At 39.0% G+C, this 20,513-nt stretch overlaps 1 protein-coding gene across 2 annotated transcripts in view; it reads right to left on the reverse strand.

Moving 5' to 3' along the window:
- The window catches only part of FSTL5 (follistatin like 5), a 219,024-nt gene that overhangs the window by 150,403 nt on the left and 48,108 nt on the right, over positions 1 to 20,513 (reverse strand). For both annotated transcript variants that reach the window (XM_088528108.1, XM_088528107.1), the window contains exon 3: positions 9,678 to 9,926. In XM_088528108.1, coding sequence (XP_088384234.1) covers positions 9,678 to 9,926 — 249 coding nt within the window. The remainder of the gene's footprint in view (positions 1 to 9,677; positions 9,927 to 20,513) is intronic.

Raw genomic sequence — 20,513 nt, forward strand, 5'->3', positions numbered from 1 at the left:
TTCCTTTTCATTAAAAGGAACTGTCTATAAATAAATATTGTGGATAAATTTTAAACCATGAAGTTTCTGGAGAATTAACAGAACTTACTTATATTGTATGGATTAATCAATTAATCACCACGTCTTTGCTGCATTGCCCTTTTCAGCTTTATAAAACGAAGAGTTTAGTTCACATGTTTTTTGAAAATATTGAAAACCTCAGTAATAATGATGCTTCTAAACAGTATTTTTCAAAATCCCCATGGAAGCATGCAGAGTGTCAACGTTCCTGTAAATATTTATTTGTGCCTGTGTTTATCATCATAAAAATCGTTACTTCACAGAGGTGGAATAAACTTGTGGATAAGAAGAGGTTAATAAACAAGTAAAATGGGTTACACACAAGAACTAAGATATTGCATATTTTATATTTGCTCACTCTGTCTTTTCCAGAGGCAGAGAATTAAGATCCTTTATTCTTTGATTTCTTTTCTGGCTTTTAGAAGTAACAATATCCCATTCAATTACTTGCATTGAAAGTACAGGTCCTTAAATAATGCATTATGAAAGATCATTTAAATATCACAAATATTGGAACCATTCATCAGGTGAACTCTGAATAAATTTTCCACACTATCAAATTATCATTTCAAAGTCCTGCTCTTTGTCAAAACAAGAGAAAAGCGCTGTCTAAAGTTTAACAAAAACAAGAACAGATCTAGTAATTTATCTGTGCCACCATTCACTTTTCAGTCTGCAAATTATTCTCGTGCTTAAAAGGTCGAGAATAATTGGTAGAGCATTTGCATCCAACTCAAGAAGATGTTTTTAATAGATGAAGACTCTCCACATGTTGTGGATACATCCACGCTTCATTCTGAGGTCCCAGTCATCTACCTACCTAGGTAAGAGTTAAACAACTCTTCCTATTTCAACAAAACGGATTTTCATCCTCCAGAAGCTAAAATGCAAACTGGACGTTGGGACCTGTGCTCATCCACACACCTTTCTGCATGAGATGGGAATACAAATGCACACCCAGACCCCAAGGGTGCCTGAAAATCCCCTTTCCCCGTTATTCACGGGTAAATACTGACAAAATGAAGCACAAGACCCGCTTCACTTTTTTAATGCATTTTCTTGTGGGCAGTGGGAGTTGTCCTGACTAATATTAAAATTATCAAGCTGGCATTAAAGAGAGGCTATCAAGACGATTCGTGTGTGGACTTGTTTTTCCTATGAGATCAAAAGATAATGAAAATATTAAATTTCCCCCTCCAGGGCTACCCCTCCAGAGCAGAACCACAAACACCCACATACACACAATACAGGTTCTTGTGAACGAGCTGGAGATGCTGCTATTGCTTCTCCTGGATGCTGCCTTGTGGCCACTAACGTTATTTCGCTGTCCCTCTTTACCCATGGGCTACTCAACAGTGATTTATCTATGGGGACAGAGAGGGGGAAAATGTTCCAAACATTGAGAATTTTTTCCCCAATATTAAACAAGCTTGACACCACTAGAAATGGCTCAGTGACCCTCATCTGTCACTGAAACAACCACACGGCAGAGTATTAACCAGCTTTGTAGGAAAAACAAGCCACAGCTGCTTTTACACCTGGTTTGGAAGAGGGACTTTGCAAGACGTTTCCCCACGTCTACGGCTGGTGCCTCCAATGTAATAAGCTAGGAAGCCTAGTTAAAGTCTTCGTAGCATCTCCCATTACTGTGACTTCTTTCTCTTTAGACATTAAAATCATCCAACAAATCGGCAGCTCAAGACTTGGCCTGGAACTAGATCATTCTCTAAAATAATATTTTGGAACATCGATGGCTTCTTGCATTTGCACTTTGTAGAAAAGCTAAGAACATGATGTTTTGGTAAAAATGGCACTGCTTAAACAAAGGAGAATTTTTCAATTAATTCCATTCCTTTTCTCAGGTTCGCTCCTTCCAATCTTTCTATACAACATTGATTCTTTCAAATATTCTTTTTCTTTTAATGCATGCTATATAGCATTTACTCTTCAAGTGTCAGATTTTAAAGAAACAAAAGGCAGTGCCAGGCTCTTCATTAACTTTAATAGGATTTGAAGCAGGTTCTTAATTCACTTCAGAGGATTATGCAAGAGAAAACACCTTATTAAATAGGAGACACCACCACCATGAATCCTTACCACTTCGCCTTTTGCATTCAGAATCTGACCTTTTTTACCTTCCTTTTTTATTAAAAAAGTTAGTTTAAAATACTTTTTAAATTAAAGAAGTTGGGATAATGAAAGAGAAAGCACTTGATTAAATGGAAACTCCCCCTGCCATGAATCCTGTCTACTGAGTTTTTGTATATGAAAATCTGTTTCTAACTTAATGACAGAATAGTTGAAAAACTATTGTAAAGATTAATGAAATCATTAGCTTCCTTATAGAGTCATAGCATAAGTCACGTATTCTCATGTATCTAACATACTATTTCCTACATTCAGCATCTTTAGGGACTTTAAAATCTTCTATCAGTTCCTGCCCTCTTTCCTCCCTCCCCTCCCCATATGGTTTATTACAAAAATATGTTTTTTCTAACCACCATCGCTACAATTTCTGCTTTAAAACTTCATCATAGAATAAAAAAGACGGATATATTCCCAGTGTGGCCATTCAGCATCTGCTTAAGCAAATACCCTTAAAGACGCTTCTACGGCTGCGATAAAGTGGCAGCGCCTCCAAGAGCGCACAGAGCCCATATTCGGGAATGATGATCGTGCAACTGCAGTTTGCATCATTAGGGACCAATAAAAACCTTTATGTTCCATGTGAATGGCAAGGATTTTATCAAAGAGAAGCTGAAAGAGGCAAATAACAAAGAACTGAGCCATTCAGCAGTTGTCTTAAGTTTAGGAGCACTAACGAAGCAAACTTGACCATCATACTGGAATGGTATTTCGTCCCTTTCGGATTTTTATACTGATGCATTAGGCTTGCCATTTTACAAGACTGTGGGGTTTATTTTGTGTTTTTCTCCCTCATTTTCCAGGAGGGCTATCATAGAAACTATCAGAGTAAATCGTACACTCTCAACAAAAGCTGAACTAAGATACGCTGTGCAATTAAAACATTATTATTCCTATTATGATGACTGGGGAGGGCAGAATTCCCAATGGCTTCTGCACAGTGAAACACAACGACTGAATAAGAAAGTAAAATCTGTAACTTCATAAACAGTAGCACTTCTATTCCACACACCCAGTATTAATAAACAGGTACCAAATCCATATTAAAACACCGCTAAAAACATAGCTTTGATATACTGCATGTTTACTGGGAACCTTATTAAGAATCCTACAGAGAATACGGCAAAGAGCTTCCCTGCTTTAAGGCTAACATCAGCAGTTTGGTTGGGTTAAAAAACACTTTTCTCCTAGAGACTCAGCAGTGCAGGTCTCTAAATGGTGCAAAAAGAAAAAAAGAAAATATATATATATATAAATATATATTTCCACCATCTGCCGAAGCCCTGAGGGAGACAAACTTCCCTGGCAACATATAGTTCAGAATTTAATTGCACTCAAAGTCAATATAAGCAAACACAAAAATATAAAACACTATTCATAGCAAGTGGAAGTTTTGTATAATTTTACTTTAGCACTTCAACTTATTTCTTGGGGCTCCATTTTAACCTATTTTTGTTGTAAACTTTTTCTTTATTTTTGTTTATTGCTTTCCACAATTTTAAATTAAATCAGTGTTATCATTCCAGATAAAGAGAAAACTAAAGCATCTAATTAGATTTCATTGCCCAATTTATCAAATTTCATTTCCTTTATGCTTGAGCAATAAGAGAAGCACTTTTGCCGAGGCCACTAACTGTGGAAATGTTTTCTAATCTTAAATAACTTTTTTTTTTTCCTTAACAATCTAGTTTCTTCAAAAAAGTGAAAACTTCAAATACAAGCATTATAAATATTAATATTTTTTGATATCAGTAGCAAAGCTCTGCGTTTCTAAGAGAGCAAAAGGGATAAGTTTGAATTCAAACAAAGGGAACCAAATTTGATTGAGACAAAAATTAACTATTTTGTATCCCTGAAGTCCTCCTAAAGCCTGTATCTGCTGCAGGATTCTTTGAGCTACTCCATATAAATTCTTCTTATGAGCAAAGACTGTTTTATCTCAGCACAAAGTCTGTTCCTTAATAATTTGAGAATGTGCACTTTTTAAAGTATAGCATTAACATTTCCATAAAAAACTGTACAAAATGAAGCCTCTGCATAACTTCATATCCTACAGTTCTTCATCAAATGGTTGGAAGTCATGGTCAAAGTCATCTTCCTACTGCAACGCATTCCAGTCAGGTGAGAAGAAAGCAGAGGGAAGTTCGAATTTACCACTAGCTTGTAATCTACCACTAAATACCAAGAATTTAAATTTAAAAGTCTCTAGCTTTTACATCTCATTGCTTTTTCATGTGCTTTCTAATAGATTCTAAAAAGTATGAAAAAGTCCTGTAACACTTACACAGAGTTGATGACACTGCCTAGTTTTAGCACTACAAGTTCCTCAGATTCTACTAAGCCACTTGGTATTTAAAAAATAAAGACTCTTTTTGTAACTTCTTTTCAAAACTCACAGGAAACAAAACATGGCTTCACTCAGAAGACAGTTATTTAGGCACATACAAGTTGAAAAATAATATCCTAATCAGTCATCTGAATGTGAGTGACAGGGACCTGAATATATCCCCTGAGATTCTTCTTTCCTTAAGAGAAAGAAGACAGAAGGCTGATGTGAACTGAAAGCTAAGTACAGATGAGGAGATAAAATAGTGGAATTACAGATTTTGAGAGGTCTCTTTTACACTATCCTACAACCTTGTGATTAAAAATTACCAATTTTACAATAATAAGTGTGCAGAATTAAAGCTGGCAGCAAGAAATCTGACCTTTGGAGAACACGCAGTCATTTTGCGGCTTCATCATGGTCCTCCAGCAAGAAACTGTGCAAACCAAGGCAGGTACAGGAGATGCTTATCCCTTTAGTCTCCAACATCCTCAGTCTCATGGGATAGCATCTCCTTCCATCATGAGGAAGAAGAAAGGTCCCATCAGGACCTTTCATACAGGAGAAGGCAACAAGCAGAGGGTGCACATCTGCCCTTGTACTAAAGCAAACTACTGTTGCACCCCTACCAAACTCAGGTGAACTGCAAATGGTGCCTTCATGCGGTGTCTGGTATAGTAAAAGAAGGTGAACATGGCACTTAACGTATAAAAAGTACCTAAGAACTGTATCTTCAGAACACGTATGCACAATATAGGCACTTCTAATGACAAAAATGCACTTCTAATGACAAACACTTCCACATTCGTTCCTTTTTATTAAATATTATCTAAGCACACCCATTTGGAAGATCTACAGTACTTTATTTGGCATATACGTGGGAGTTGCAAGCAGTTGTGAAACTACTCACATAAATGCAGTATCTCTATTTTAAGCTGACATCACTAAAAGTAGTTTGTTTACTTTTTTCCTACATTCCTCTTTGCTGAGATGGGAAAAATATGTAGTTTTACTGAAACTAGCAGAGCTCTACTACGCTGTGAAAAGGCACATTGCTGCAAATAGGAGCTGAGTTATCATTTATCTTAAGCAAATGGACAAACAGAATAATCATGTCTAATTTCAGACATTGCCTATCTGCTTCAGAGACCAGGTAGAGACTTCAGAATGCAACTTTGAGTACAGTCTCCTTTCAGCCTGCACTTTGTTTCTAGAACCTGAAACACTCAGAACTTAAATTCCCTCATCACTGAGATGTGTGATGCCCGTACACATATTTCCTTATGAAGGAACAAATAGCAGTGATGCCCCTACAAGCAATTTCTAACTTCATTATATTTTGTGCAGAGAATGAGTGCAGAACAATAATCCCGAAGCATTATGCATACAGAATACTGAATAGCTTAGAGCTTATAAACACATTTATTCTAGTGGTGAAGGACTTAAAATGCAAAGATTAGGCCTGCTTCCACCACATAAAATAAGAGAGGTTTTTCAAGTATCTTCTCAGCCGATCAAAAACTACGCACGTGTTTGAAGCTGTTACTCACCATGCTACATTCTAGAAATATTATTTACTTCCTTTTCTTTATCTTTGGTTTCAAGTCCTATATTTTAGTTGCAAAGTGATGAAAGATGACTGAACAAACAATGAATGTAACATACACCGAATTTCAGAGTTTTTAAAGCAAGCATGTCATAGGGATGTTCTCCTATTTACCTTGAATTAACGTCACTCTGGAGATCATAGAATCATAGAATGCTTAGGGTTGGAAGGGACCTCTAGAGATCATCTAGTCCAACCCCTGCACACGCAGGGTCACCTAGAGCACGTGGCACAGGACTGCGTCCAAGCGGGTTTGAAGATCTCCAGAGAAGGAGACTCCACAACCTCTCTGGGCAGCCTGTTCCAGTGCTCTGGCACCCTCACTGGGAAGAAATTTTTCCTTAAGTTCCTGTGGAATTTTTGGTGCTTCAGTTTGTGGCCATTTCCTCTAGTCCTATCAGTGGCCACCACTGAAAAGAGACCATCACCGTCCTCTGCACTCCCTCCCTTGAGGTATTTATATACACTGATTAGATCCCCTCTCAGCCTTCTCTTCTCCAGCTGAACAGGCCCAGCTCCCTCAGCCTCTCCTCATAGGGCAGATGTTCCAGGCCCCTGATCATCCTCGTAGCCCTGCGCTGGACTCTCTCCAGCAGCTCCACATCCCTCTTGTCCTGTGGGGCCCAGAACTGGACACAATGCTCCAGATGCGGCCTCACCAGGGCTGAGTAGAGGGGCAGGATCCCCTCCCTCGACCTGCTGGAGACGCTCTTCTTAACACATCCCAGGATCCCATTGGCCTTCTTGGCCACGAGGGCACCCTGCTGCCTCATGGTCACCTTGTTGTCCACCATGACACCCAGGTCCCTCTCTGCAGAGCTGCTCTCCACAAGGTCGGTCCCCAGCCTGTACTGGTGTCTGGGGTTATTCCTCCCCAGGTGCAGGACCTTGCACTTGGCCTTGTTGAATGTCATGAGGTTTTTCACCGCCCAGTTGTCCAGTCTGTCCAGGTCCCATAGCAAGTACTGCATCCATACTTGCACTCGTGCTAGGTTAAACAAATTAAGAAATTTAAGGCAGTCAGTTCAATTTAAGAGATATTTGTGACCAATCTGGGGCAGATGCTTGAATAAAAACCAACACGATAGTCAAATTTTCAAGAGAAGTACAAATTGAGAAATGAAGCATGTGCATCCAGAAGTGACAGGAAAAGCTTTAGAGTATAGCAGTTGAAAAAGAAAAAAAAAAAAAAAGGTTTTGAATCTGCTACTACTGACTTATTTGATGACTTTTAGCTCTTGTATTGGAATACAAAGTGAACAGTCTATGTGCACCCACGCTCAGCAAGCATGATGATTTTATAGACCTCTTTCAGATCAGCCACAAACCATTCAGTGCCTTTGATCAATTTTGATGCCATCTTCTCATTTTTTTTCCAGTTCACACATGCCCTTCTAGAATTGTTCATAGCCAGCTCTTATCCTCCCTGCCATGAGTAACTTAGTACCATCACGTCTCTCACTTATGTTTCCACTTTCTTTTGTGTCAATTACGAACAGGTTGAATAGTTAACCTAACAGTCCTCAGAAATCCACCTATTTTGTAGCACTGGTAAGAAATCCAGAGTTCAGGCAATTTAACAGGTTAAAAGGTTCACCAAATACATAATGAGACACAAATAGGGATAAAGAGGGACATGGAAAGGAAAATGATGATGTGGTCGGTATCTTACAAAAGCTATTTCTAAGCACAAAACTTACTTACATAACAACCTTTATTCTAATACTACTTATACTCTAATGGAATGTATATATTACATACTAGAGAACTCCTAGTGAACTGCATTTTGGCATAATCATGCCATTGACTGAGTATATGAATGTATAGAAATATACTTCATATAAAAATCCTTACGACATCAGGACACCAAGTAAATGCAGCTCATCGTGGGGAAGTTTCCAGTCTCCTATTTAGACTCGAGCTTTTCCAGACTTACTGGCCTGAATTTAGGGCAATGAAATCACCGAGGTTAACACAAAGGAGAAAAACTGGGGCCTTTTGGACATGCAGAGCGGCACATTCAGCGCTCTGGGTCCAAGGAGCTCCTTGACAGCAGCACTGGGTGACCTCGCACCTCAAGCACGTAGCTCACGCTCCCACACAAACATCCAAGGTAATGTTTTAGAGGGGCTAGGGCTCTTGTTATTCTTCTCAGGAACTCCCGAGTTCCCAAGATGAACAACTCCAGCCTCCTAAACTTGGCACAAAGCCACTATTTCATGCCAAGACTGAAAGGGGCAAAGATAGTGGTGGAGGCACCGGGTGAAGCAGCTCTAGCCCACGGCATCCACCACCCGCCGGGGATCATTAACGACAACCAGGAAGGGTCATTTAGCAATGGAAAGTGCAGTGCCAGCCACACGGTCCCATTTCTTTCCTCCCACACAACGGCCAGGACCGGGCAAGCCAAGGAAGGCAACACAGCAGAGTGACAAGAGCAGAGCAGACGTCTCAGCTCACATTGAAGTGTGCAAACACCAGGTCCAGCAAATAGCCTGAGCTTGGAATTTTCTCAATCATAAAACCATAGAATTGGCATCTGCAGCCTCAAAAGGCATTTTTTAAAAATGTTTCAGATGCTGGTCCTACACCAAGATTTGATGTTTTGCCAGTTGTTTTTTGCACAACTTCGGCTTTTCGTTTCTATTAATTGTCAGTATTTTTTACACAATATTCATGGAAATTGTTGACCTACTTAGCTGTTCAGCCTTGCTATTACGGAGAACACAAATATGTTCACGACATACTAAAGTTGTAACAAAAACAAGACAGTTATTGAAAAAATGATAAATTACTTTGATCCCTGAGAGTAGATTAATTACAAGCAGCCTTATATTTTAAAAGGGTTTTTTTCACCTCAAAGCCACCTGCTTTAACCATTGAAAAAACTCACAGATCTGTGGTAGCTGTCAAACATGTTTAGTCAAAGTCTGTAGTTGCAAACTTCCAAAAACCAAGGTGTGCAGTTGCAATCGATGTCATCCTCAGTTCAATAAACTGCTTAACATAATGTACAACTCTCAGTATTCAGACTAGCCTTTCTCAGCAATAGTAGGTCAAGAAATGGCTAAACCTGCATGCTGTGGTAAACATGTAAGTGAACTCCTCACTGCCTAGTAATCAAGACCCATCTAGACACGAACAAGCTGCTGGTGTGACAACAATTCCTCAAGTTCAACAACAAGTATGAGCACAAGGCCTGTGGTTTTACAGAAGCCCACCCAAATCCTAAATTCTGTAAAGGAGATTAACACCGTTCAGACCTTCACGTTGCAGATACTTCAACGTGAAGGCAGGCCCCAGCTCTGCAGTGGATTGGTTCCAAGGAGATGTTCACCTGTTTCAGGTTAAAAGGGTTTGCTTGCGGAGTGCACTGATACAGAGCGAGGAAGGCCCATCTCTGGAGCCACATACCTGTCCTAGCAGCTTTAAATCATCCGTTTACTCCGCAGTGCGGCCTCTGCAGAGCTTCAACCGAACTGCTTGGAAACACGCAAGTGCTGGAAGCAAAGCGGGCGCTGCCGGGCCGTCCCGGCTTACCTTTGCCGAAGCAGTCCTCGTTGTGCACGATGGTGATCCTGCGCTTCTTGAGGCAGGCCGCCCGGTGCACCTCGCAGTGGTTCTCGTAGTACTCCCCGTCGGAGCCGCACACGGGCTTGTAGTGGGGCTTGCAGCGCTCCATGCACAGGCACTCGGCCTGGCCCGTCTCCTCGCTCACGGCGCAGTGCCGGCCCAGCCCGCAGTACTTGTTCTCACAGGAGCCCACGTGGCCATCTCGACCCATGTACCCTGCAGCGGGGGAAAAAAGGTCAAAAAGCTGTCAAATGCTATGTAATGCAATCGATAAAGTGAAATAAAATATGAAGTCTCATTCACAGGCTTTCTTTTTAAGCAGAAGGAGGTACTCTATAACTATGTCAATATTTACAAGCCTTTGCAGTAATAACTATCTTAGGAATTTGATGGATTGGGAAAAGGCAATCTCTTTTATCATAATTCTTTAATACAAGAAATTAAGTGTACTGTAAGTATCAGTGTTGTTTTATTCATCTGATTCAACTTTATTACCTCAATAGCATAATTCTTTAATACAAGAAATTAAGTGTACTGTAAGTATCAGTGTTGTTTTATTCATCTGATTCAACTTTATTACCTCAATATCTCAGTATTTCTTAGTATTTTCTCTGAAAGGAAGAACTGAATCCCGAAGTTAGAGGTCTGGGTATTTACCCCAGGAGTAATTCCTGACACAGCTACATTACAGTGATGCTCTCTGCACCTGCATGAGAGGGACTAAGCCAGCTTGAGGTCACTGAGAAGCAAGCATGGTTTCAGAAGCAAGGAATGAAAAAATGATTCTGGTGTTGTTTTTTGAAATACTGAATTAGATCCACACACAAAACAAAGTAAAAGACAGTAAAAAGTGGTGAAGTTTCAGAATGTTTTTGAGAGTCCTCATACAAGAAGCCCTGTTCTTACTTGAGTTCCTTCCCATCTGCTTTTAACTCCCAGCCCCCAACAACCACCACCTCATCCACGTGCCGTTTTTCTCTCCCCTACACTCCGTTTCTCATCTTTCCACATTCCTTGGAATGTTTTAATTTCTCACTTGTTAGCCTCTTTTGCATCCTCGTTTCCATCTCAGCTGCCACTGATAGTCATTCCTTTCTTAGGGAAAGGACAGAATTGCCGACTGCAATACTTCAGTGACGTAGGGGGGTTGATACCACAAACCCATATTAAATAGCAAGAAACATCTCCAAATGTGGGAAGAGACACAACCCTCTAGAGTTAGTTCATTTGAGTCCCTTTTTTATCATTCCTAATCTCTAGAACAGAGAATTTGATCCCCAAATGTTACAAATTCCTTCTACTCTGATTTCTTGTAGTACTCTCCTAGTCCTCACAGGCAAGCTGAGCACTCCTGGGCTGTTCAACAACAAGAGCAAAAGTAGGAAGAAACAAATGATGAGGATTTCAACAATATATAATTGATTTTCTTCAGTGAAGAGTAAACACAACTGCGCATACTTATTCCTTCTATCCATTGAAAATCTGGGGTTTTTTTTCCTCCTCCTCAATTCAGTGACAAAAATAAATTCTTACCACTTTCTTGTTACGTCTGCAGAACTATTAGACCTAGGACGATACTACTTTCATTCTTGTACACTGTAAAAATCCCACTGCTTTCTGCAGACAAGCCTGCTACGTAAAGCAAGTTACCACAAAACTTGACTCCAGCATGACAAATCCTTCTTGTTGCAACATTTTCTAAGAACTGAAGCACAAACTTAGAGGTCTGGGTATTTACCCTACCCCAGAAGTGATTCCTGACACAGCCACATTACAGTGATGTCTCTGCACCTGGATGAGAGGGACTAAGTCAGCTTGAGGTCACTGAGAACAATTTTCAAAGGCCTTGGAATCCTGAAACCCAATTTAAAATAAGTTTTCTATAAGCTTTGGAAATTCTTCATCCTTGTACCAATGTATCACTGAGGGTAGACATATTTGTAGGGAACAAACATCAAGTGATTGATAACTTATATAAACCCAAGTTTCTTCTATTACCACTAACCCTGAGCAAAGTTAAGCCTGAGAGCACTTTATGAAACAGGTCACATACGCACATTACAAAATTCCCTCAAAGCAAAAGAATTATAGTAGTTTCAGGCCAAAATCTATAAATCATTATTATTTCTGCTTTCTGAATTGGAAGATAAAGATCTCAGGCTGACAACTGGTTTGAATTATCGGGGGCAGTGTGGTGACTCAACAACATGTGTATTACCAGGAAAATGGAAACCCAGTTGAGACTTCACTCTGGACTTCATTTTAGTGCTATAATTGAATCTGATGCCTGAATGCAAAACAAACACTTTCAGATGAAGTAGAAAGATTTGCATAATATACAGCAATATTTATAAAACTGGTCTATGTCAGAGCTAAAGATTCTGTACATCAATAAATATACAAGTTTGTCTCAATGTAAAACTGTATGACTGTTGAAAAATCTATTATAACCACAATTATATGGTTAATTATTCCAGTGTAACACACATCTGTATGTGACACTGCATGCTTAATTCTTTCTCCTGGTCGACAGAAAGTCCCATTGAAGATGGAAGCCTCTCTGTGCTGACATCAGGCACAGCGTTTAATGGGGTTCAGCTGGTATTGGATGGCCTCGGCATATTTACCAGTGTAGCAGCTGGTTGATGTTGTTTTTAATTTAAGAACTTATAGATCTTTCTAACACCTTTCATGAAAAGGAGAAGCGTTGCAGTGTTTCAAGTGCAGTCCATATTTAGGAGAAGCAGCACGTTCATAAATCTGAACCAAAAAATACCGCATTTCACAAATGTAAACCAAACAACAGGTACTAAGTAGATAGTGAAACAAAAATACTTCAGCATTAGTAAAGATATTCTTGAAAAGGCTAGTGACACATAAACCTAAAAACTGTAACACTATCAGCAAAAAAATAGTAATAGCAGTCAAGGGTATGTGTAACCCAGTTAAGGTTACACCTTGATCTTGCACCAGTTAAGGTAATCATTACCTTTACTGTGTAAGATCATATCAAATTAGTAAAAGGTACACACTACATAGCGCATTCATACAGAAAATTAGTGTAGCAGTAAGGGCTATGAATAAATAAGATTTCAGGAAAGGAAAGAAATTGGCACAAAGTACTCTTTGTAGGTACTACCAAGTCAAGTTTTTCCAATTATTTATGTTATTGTTTAAATTTTGGAGGAAATATACATGCAATATAGGGAGAATCAGACTTCTAGTTCACAGGAGAACAAGCAAATGAAATAGGAGATACTAAGGCTTTGGAAAGTATCTTATAATGGCATTTATTAACTATGTATAAAAACACCAACATTTTGAGTCAAAACAATAATTTTAAGCATGGAACAATCTATAATAAATATAATTTCAAGCTTTCACTTGAGATTCCTTACGTGCTTCTTAGCTACAAGGACAGCTCTACAGCATTCAGAGCGGAGAAGGTTTTAGGTCATGCTCACGTCATTTACACCCGGGAATTACACTGCAGTTTTGGTGTGCAAAAGGATCATAGGAATACTCATTTTTTCTTCTAAAGTAATAGCTTGAGAAGAAAAAAAAAATGTTGCATGAGGAACCTTTGGAAATTTATGAGAATGTGAATCATGGCATTCGCCAGCTCGCCTGAGGTTGGAAGGCACAAAACCTTTTTTATATGTTGATTGCTCACTCCAGGCTCATCCATCTGCCTAGGAAATCACGGAACCGCAGGCTCAGACTCCTTTCTTCCCTAATAACATGGTTTGCATTCATGGCTTCTGTCATAACTTACAGCACTATCTAGGTGACATTCAAAAGAAGGTGGCAGCTATACTGGGAGTTGAGTTATGGAATATTTTGTATAAAAATAACCGATACTGATTTTTAGGGTCAGTTTCTCCCATTTTTTTCAACAGATTTTACAGATTGTCAGTGTCAGTTGCAGCTCTACAGCTGTATTTTGGTTCATTATATGGTCCAAGCATAACCCAGTCAAGACTGTGGTCCTAATGCTAGTAAATGTTCCATGTAGCCTTTCCACATGAAACAGAAAAATTTGGTGGGGAGGACACAAAATTGAAGATCTTTCCCAATCTTATTGGTTTTAATCAAGGTATTAGGATGTCCTCAGCAGTGAGTTTTTGCTCATAAATACTTTAAAATTTCTAGACTTCTTTTATTTTACTAAGCTGTAATGCTAGAACAGGACTTTTTGCACAAATTCGGAGATCACGAACAAGAGCAGCATATAATTATATAGACAGACCAAGGGACTAAACCTGCTTTGCCCCATGTTCCAGCACTTCTCATATAAAAACTTAAGTAATTTGAATTTTTGATTTTTATTGGGAACATTCGGAGAAAATGGAGAAAAATTTGAAATAACAATGAGTAGATAACTTCAGAATATGCGAAAGTTATAAATAATTTTACCATAACAACGTAAATAACAGCCCACATTTCATAAAGAGATAGAATATATATTGATAATGGGAATATTTTATATCTTCTGATATTATAAAGCTGTGCCATAAAACCTACCTGGATATTAAATTGTTGTAGTCTTTTTTAAATAAATAAAGTAAAATAAAAATCAGACGTAATGGGAAGGCAGGGGAGGAAGGAGGAGGAGGTGGCAAGGGGAAGGAAAATATATATAGTCCTCTGAACCGAAGAGAGTAGAGGTGGCCAAGTGGGGAGAAAGGAGGAATAAGTTGATAGTTTTTTTGGTCAGTTTAACCTAACTTTTAGTTTTAGCAGGTAGGACCGTTAACTACAGAACACTAAATTAGCTGAATTCCAAACTAACCAGCTTAGTGAAGCTTTCAGACAGCACACGAGGAACTTGTATTTCAGCCTTTCAGACTTCTGTGAGGAAGGAGGAAGGTAGTTCCTCCAGGTTACGATCACTAGGGGACCATAAAATACGGGTTTGGATGTAAGTGATTTTTAACTAATGCAAGTCTTCCATAAATTACGTACAAACACATAGGCATTTCTTCCAAATGCTTGCAGGGACACAAAGTATCAGTTTGTGCTCCCATTTTCATTCATACTTATTTATTTGCAACTGCCTTATTCTTAACCACTGCGGAGCAGCCTCAATTTAAGTAATCTTTCATATCACAAGCTACTTCTTAAAACAAAGTTCATAAAAGGAGGAGGAAATCCACCATCAGAGCTCCAAAATTCACCTTTTAAATCTTAGTATTTAAAACATCAGTCTGAAAAATAACACAATCTCACCTTTTTAAGTAAAACATCATTGAGCTCTATTTCATCATTTTTCATGTGTCTAGATGCTCAAGAATGAGCGCATCCACCACATTCCAAAAGTTTTTTCACAAGCAGTAGTGGAACCAGTAGAAGAACTCAGAAGGAATGGCAAAGAAACCATAATTGAGAAAAGAGAGTAGGAACTTAACTGAGCAAGCTTCATAAACAAACCTGAGGGACTCTGCTGCCCTGTAGTGTTAGGATAAATATAATGAGATAGCATTTAAAACAACTTTAAAGATTACCAAAATTAATCCAATTTATATAGCATTATATAGCTATTTTATTACAGCACGAATATGCTATGTCATGAGGCATCAATATGCTACATCACTCTATTAGTGTGCATGCACATACACTGAGCTATGCAAATGAATGGACACAGTGTAAGGGCGCATTAAGCCACAGCTTAGGATCCAAGATAATAATTGCACAGAGATAATACATGCAAGGCTTATTAAAATAAGTATTTTCAGTTATGTAATGGTTTTAAACTGTAAAAGAGTAGTAGAACAGAATCAGACCTCTTAAAAAGTTTAAGGGGCAGACATAAGCCTTTGGTAATATCCTTTTTCCTCCCAGGCGGTTTTCAACACTAGAAATGTAAACTAGCTTTAAACGCAACAAAACAAGACTGAGCTCGTCCTACTTCCACGCCAGCGAAGGCTCCTCTTAACAGTTCTCCAGAGCAATTCCTTGTAGCACGCTGTTTGCAACGGAATATCCTTCACGGCTGCAACATCAAGGTCTTTCATGCTGAGTAAAAAGGAGCTTAAGAAATTTAACTATTAAAAAAAAAATCACAGAAGTAAGTTGGATTTTGATGGTGAATTGCATCACAAATTTCCTCATCTGTTCTTTACTATTGTCGATGGCCACCCCACTAGGCAAGAGACAGAATACTCTGCTCCTACTTTTGAGTCACAGATCATGTGTTGTTGAGTCAACTGCTTATGTCTACAATAAGCTTTTCTCAGTCTCCTTTACATTTACTCCCCCCTGCTCTCCCTCCCCCCCCAAAAAAAAACAACAAAAAAAACCCACTACTTTTTTAGGGCTCCAAATACTTCTACTCATACCTTCTTAAAATTTGACTGAAATATTGTGGTGGGCTCAGTATGATTGTGGAAGGAATGACTGACAGAAAGAGATACAGACTTTGACTGTACTTCTTCCTTTCCTTTGAAAGCCAGGCTTGCCTTATGTGTTCAAAAAAAAGAGCTTTCTTACTCTCCTTGGTAGATTACGTACAAGAAGGGATGAAAACCCACACTAAGAAAAGAAGGGAAAAAATACAGAAAGCCACAGTGAGCACAGGAAGATGAAAAATCCTGCAAGACTGGAGACAAGAAGACTTCTAAGTGTTGTATGCATCGATATTAACCCGAAATCCTGCAACGCCCTGAAGAGACGTTGTGCGAGAACAGCCAACTTACCCAGCAATTCCTCCCAGCTGAACCCTTGGGCCTTACCAGCCCCGCATTGCTGTTTCGAGCAGGATTCCCAGGAATGTGCTTCCTTGGAAAACAAGGGGGAAAGAGGGGCTTCCCCAGCTCCTTGTGGCTCGGCCTTCACCCATCGCACCTGCCTGCTCCACCCGGGATGGCCTTCAGCGGCGTGGGAGGCAAGGCCCGAGGCTCGGCAGCCACCCGGCCTCTCCTCTGGTGCCACCAGGAGAACTTGTGGGGGGCTCCTCCCTCTACCAACGTCCTCGCCTGCCCTTGCAGGGTCGTGAAGCACTTGCTGCTGATTCCAGAGCACAGAATGAGGGCTGCAACCACTGTCCTGTGCGGCCCTTTCTCCAGGGCAGAGCCTTGCTTGGAGTCCTGCCAAAAAGGACATCTGCACGGCCCCCGGAGCAGCGCCACGCGGCAACACAGAGCACCAACAGCAGGTCCCTGTGGGCCACCTTGTGCCCTGCGGGTCTAGGCCTGCCCTTGCCTGGGGACTAAAGAAGACAATGTGGACTAAGTCTGTCACTGCCAGGAGGAAGCTTCTGGGGATGAGCTAAGCTTCATGAAAATGCCCTAAGCTTCATGAAAATCCCTTCGCTGGTCATCCTCCTCACTTTTGGTCTTTAAGCTGGGTAAGTTCACCTGTGAGCTCAAGACAAGCAACTTGCTTTGCACGGAGGAGAAGTAGGAAGCAGGCCTGAAACCAGCAGCTGGAAGAGCAACCCTGGAACAAGAGCCCTGCTGGGCCCGTATGTAAATACAGACTGATGTCCTTTGGGCAGCTCCAAGCCAGCAGCTTCCTACGTTTAAACAAACCCTCAACTGTACCTAACACTAACATAGGTTACGTTTTTACTTCCCACACATTATCTTGTCTTTAAAAGAGTATTATTCAATTATGTGAAGGCAGAGGGAAACAAAGTGAGAAATGACCCATTCGTCTCGCCGCATGCAGCGGTATTCAAAGGGTTGATTGCTTCTCAATAGCGGCGCAGCACGCGGTGCCATGTTCTGCCAACTGTGCTACCCAACGTCACCAAGTAATAGCAGGAAAATGTGCATCGCGATTACTGCGCTTGGGAAAAGGTCAGGGTTTGAACAACCTTTCACACATTTGAACATGTTTGAAATGTAACTTGCCGAAAATCCCAAAGGCTTAGCGTAGCTTTCAGTCAGACAAAACAGCCTGAGTGTTGTTCATTTGCTGTTTAAAAAGCAAGCTGATTAGCTGCCAAGACATCGATCAAAGCAAAACTCAGTTAAATTATTGACTGGAGTTTCTCTTTTATCGAGAGCTTAGTTAAAACTCAGTAAGGCTGCTAGAATTTGTCCTCAAGAACTAAGGTAATCAGTACGATCCCACTCCAGATATTAACTGTTTCTATATGTTAACTTTTCATATCAAGAATAGATTTGTCAATTTTTTGATTAATATTATGTACTTAAAAGACTATTGTTCCTTCCATAGGCATATGTCATTCATTTCAGTGTTAATAAATACACCTACGCATCCCAAAAACTGAAATTTTAACTTATCCTCTGACTATGCAGCTGGCACCAAACAGATCATTCAATACAACCGGTACAAGTTAGCAAAGCATAATGCAGATATTACACAATTCTGATGCATGACTTACACAACATTTTTCTCAAAATCCTTGGAAGCCCTCCCTGCAGAAGAGAGCTGTGGCAGTGTCCTGCACCCTTCACCATGGATGTCTACTTGAAAAAGTAGCACAGACATTAAACCATTTAAACCTTATGGTTCAAGTGCAGAATCACTGCTGTAAAGGGAAGGCTAAGGAAGAAATATCCCGCATTTTCAGTTGCAGCAATTAGAAATACCTGCTCCTAGTAAAATTGACATTGTCCATTTATTTCAAGTTGTGAGTAAGAAAAACAGTGTGAGAGCTTAACTTGTGCTGGCACTTTGTAGGAATTAGCATATCCAGTAAGAAAATGGGGAAGGGGAAATCTAGGAGAGGGAAAAAAAAAAAACAAACAACACAATAATTAAGTTATGTAGGTAGAAAACATGACCGCACAATAACTTCTAAAACATTGATCACTGGAATTTTGGAAGGAAGTCTGCCTCTAGAAGAACATACAGACAAGTTTTATACATGGAATTTTTACTTCAATTTGCTGTAATTTGTTTAATTTTTTTTTCTTTTGAGAAAAATACTAAAAGTCTATTCCATTTCCTTTCCATCAGTCACATGGAAGATCAACACACGAACTGTAACAACAGAAGAGATAGTAAGGTGGGCAAGATATAAACTTCACAATCAGAAAAAAAGCAACTGTATGCAGACAGTTTAGAAACTGTACTTATATTTGCATAAGACCAGAATAGGTAAGACCATTGCAACACATTCTGCATCAGTATCCACTGATGTACATATTCTATTTACAAATGCAGAAGACCACCATCTATCACAGAATGCTGCCTGAAGCTGCTGCAGTGAAAATTATTATTCATTTATGGAACTGCTCACTTTACTGTAACATCTAGTAAAATTTCTGACACATCATATAAGGGTAAATGCAAAGGAGATATGAAATTCTGTCCACATCAGATTATTTTTGGTCATTAAGTATTTCTAGTAATAGATGAAGACCAAATACGTAAGAAGAAATAAAATGCCATGTATTGTTCAGCATCAGATATTGCTTTTCAGTCACTCTCTTCATGGAAAGAACAAGACCAAATAAATTCAGAATCACATATCTTTTGTAAACAAAGAATATAGTTCTCAAAGACCCTTCACTCAGACAACAAATTTTGACACAAATAATCCATGTGAGTTTGAATTTCAGGAAAAAAAAATAAAAAGGGAGACAAGCAAAATGTATCATTCTTATCAGTATGACATATCTGAAAAGGATATTTTAGGGACAATAAAAAGGAGTCTTTAAAAGAATGTCTTTACCAAGAATGGTCGTACACATGATGAAGCTACATCATTTGCCTCTGGTCATTGTTAGAATGAAAATCCTCATCTCAAACAGACTAGAGTTTTCATGACTTAATCTTGCTTTCCAAAGCTATGGAAAATGGTTTGCAGCAAAGTGTGTCCACTGCTTTCCTCAAAGCACGATTGATCCTATCATCTGCTGTACATATTTAGCAAAAGTTATTATCTGAAGCATTATAGTTAACCCAAAGCATTTACAATTATCAGAAAACAACCTGTTAGACTGTATTAAAGTGAGACACGTGAAAAAAAGATTTCCCCCCTCTCTCTTTGGAGAGGATAGTGCTTCATAAAAAGGACAAAATAGATGAAAAGGTAAAGTATCAAAAATGCTTCATCTTGACATGACATGAAAACAACAAAAATTTTTATGTAATCTATTCCTTTTTGCAAAACTTATAAAGTAATAGTAACATATACAATTTATTCAAAATTTAATTTAAATTTATGTATTCATCTTAATACTCATTAAATATTATAGAGTACCTGTTAAGCAATAGAGCCTATTACATACAGGTAATTTCTTTCACTAATAAAATAAATAATAGTGAGATAAATCAGCCAGGCAATGCAGCTAATAAAACATATTTTCTGTTTCCATACTATACTAATGATATTTGTGTGACATATAATCCCTAAAAATAGAGCAAATAATCTGTTTTTTTTGCTGCTAAACCACAAGTCTGGTGTTCTGGTTTCTGGTAGAAATTTCTTAGTTCATTGTAGATTTTTTTTGTTCTTTCTGTTCTTTAATAAATATGTCAAAGCAAGTTAAAGTTAAAATGCAAGAGTCCCATCTCCAACATAGTGGAAAAATCAAGATTTATAAGGAAGTGCTTATATATGAGAACACATTTAGCTCTCAACAGAAAGAGCAATTCCAGTCAGATATTCCAACTGTCATTTTTTTTTTGTAATAGCTAATATAACTTCTGATTCAGTGACAAATTGCCTTTTCTGTAAAAAATGGGGAAAAAAGTGCTATTTTTGTTGGATAATACTAGAAATGGATAAAAGTCCCTAGCATTGCTACATGTGAATTAAGGTAGGACTATAGTAATAGGCAAGTATTAAGCATTTCTGAAATACCAGCTACAGAATTAAATGTGCAA

This window comes from Tinamus guttatus, unplaced genomic scaffold (assembly GCF_059628265.1).
Source record: "Tinamus guttatus ecotype Peru unplaced genomic scaffold, ASM5962826v1 Tinamus_guttatus_pri_ptg000301l, whole genome shotgun sequence".
Taxonomy (NCBI): Eukaryota; Metazoa; Chordata; class Aves; order Tinamiformes; family Tinamidae; genus Tinamus; species Tinamus guttatus.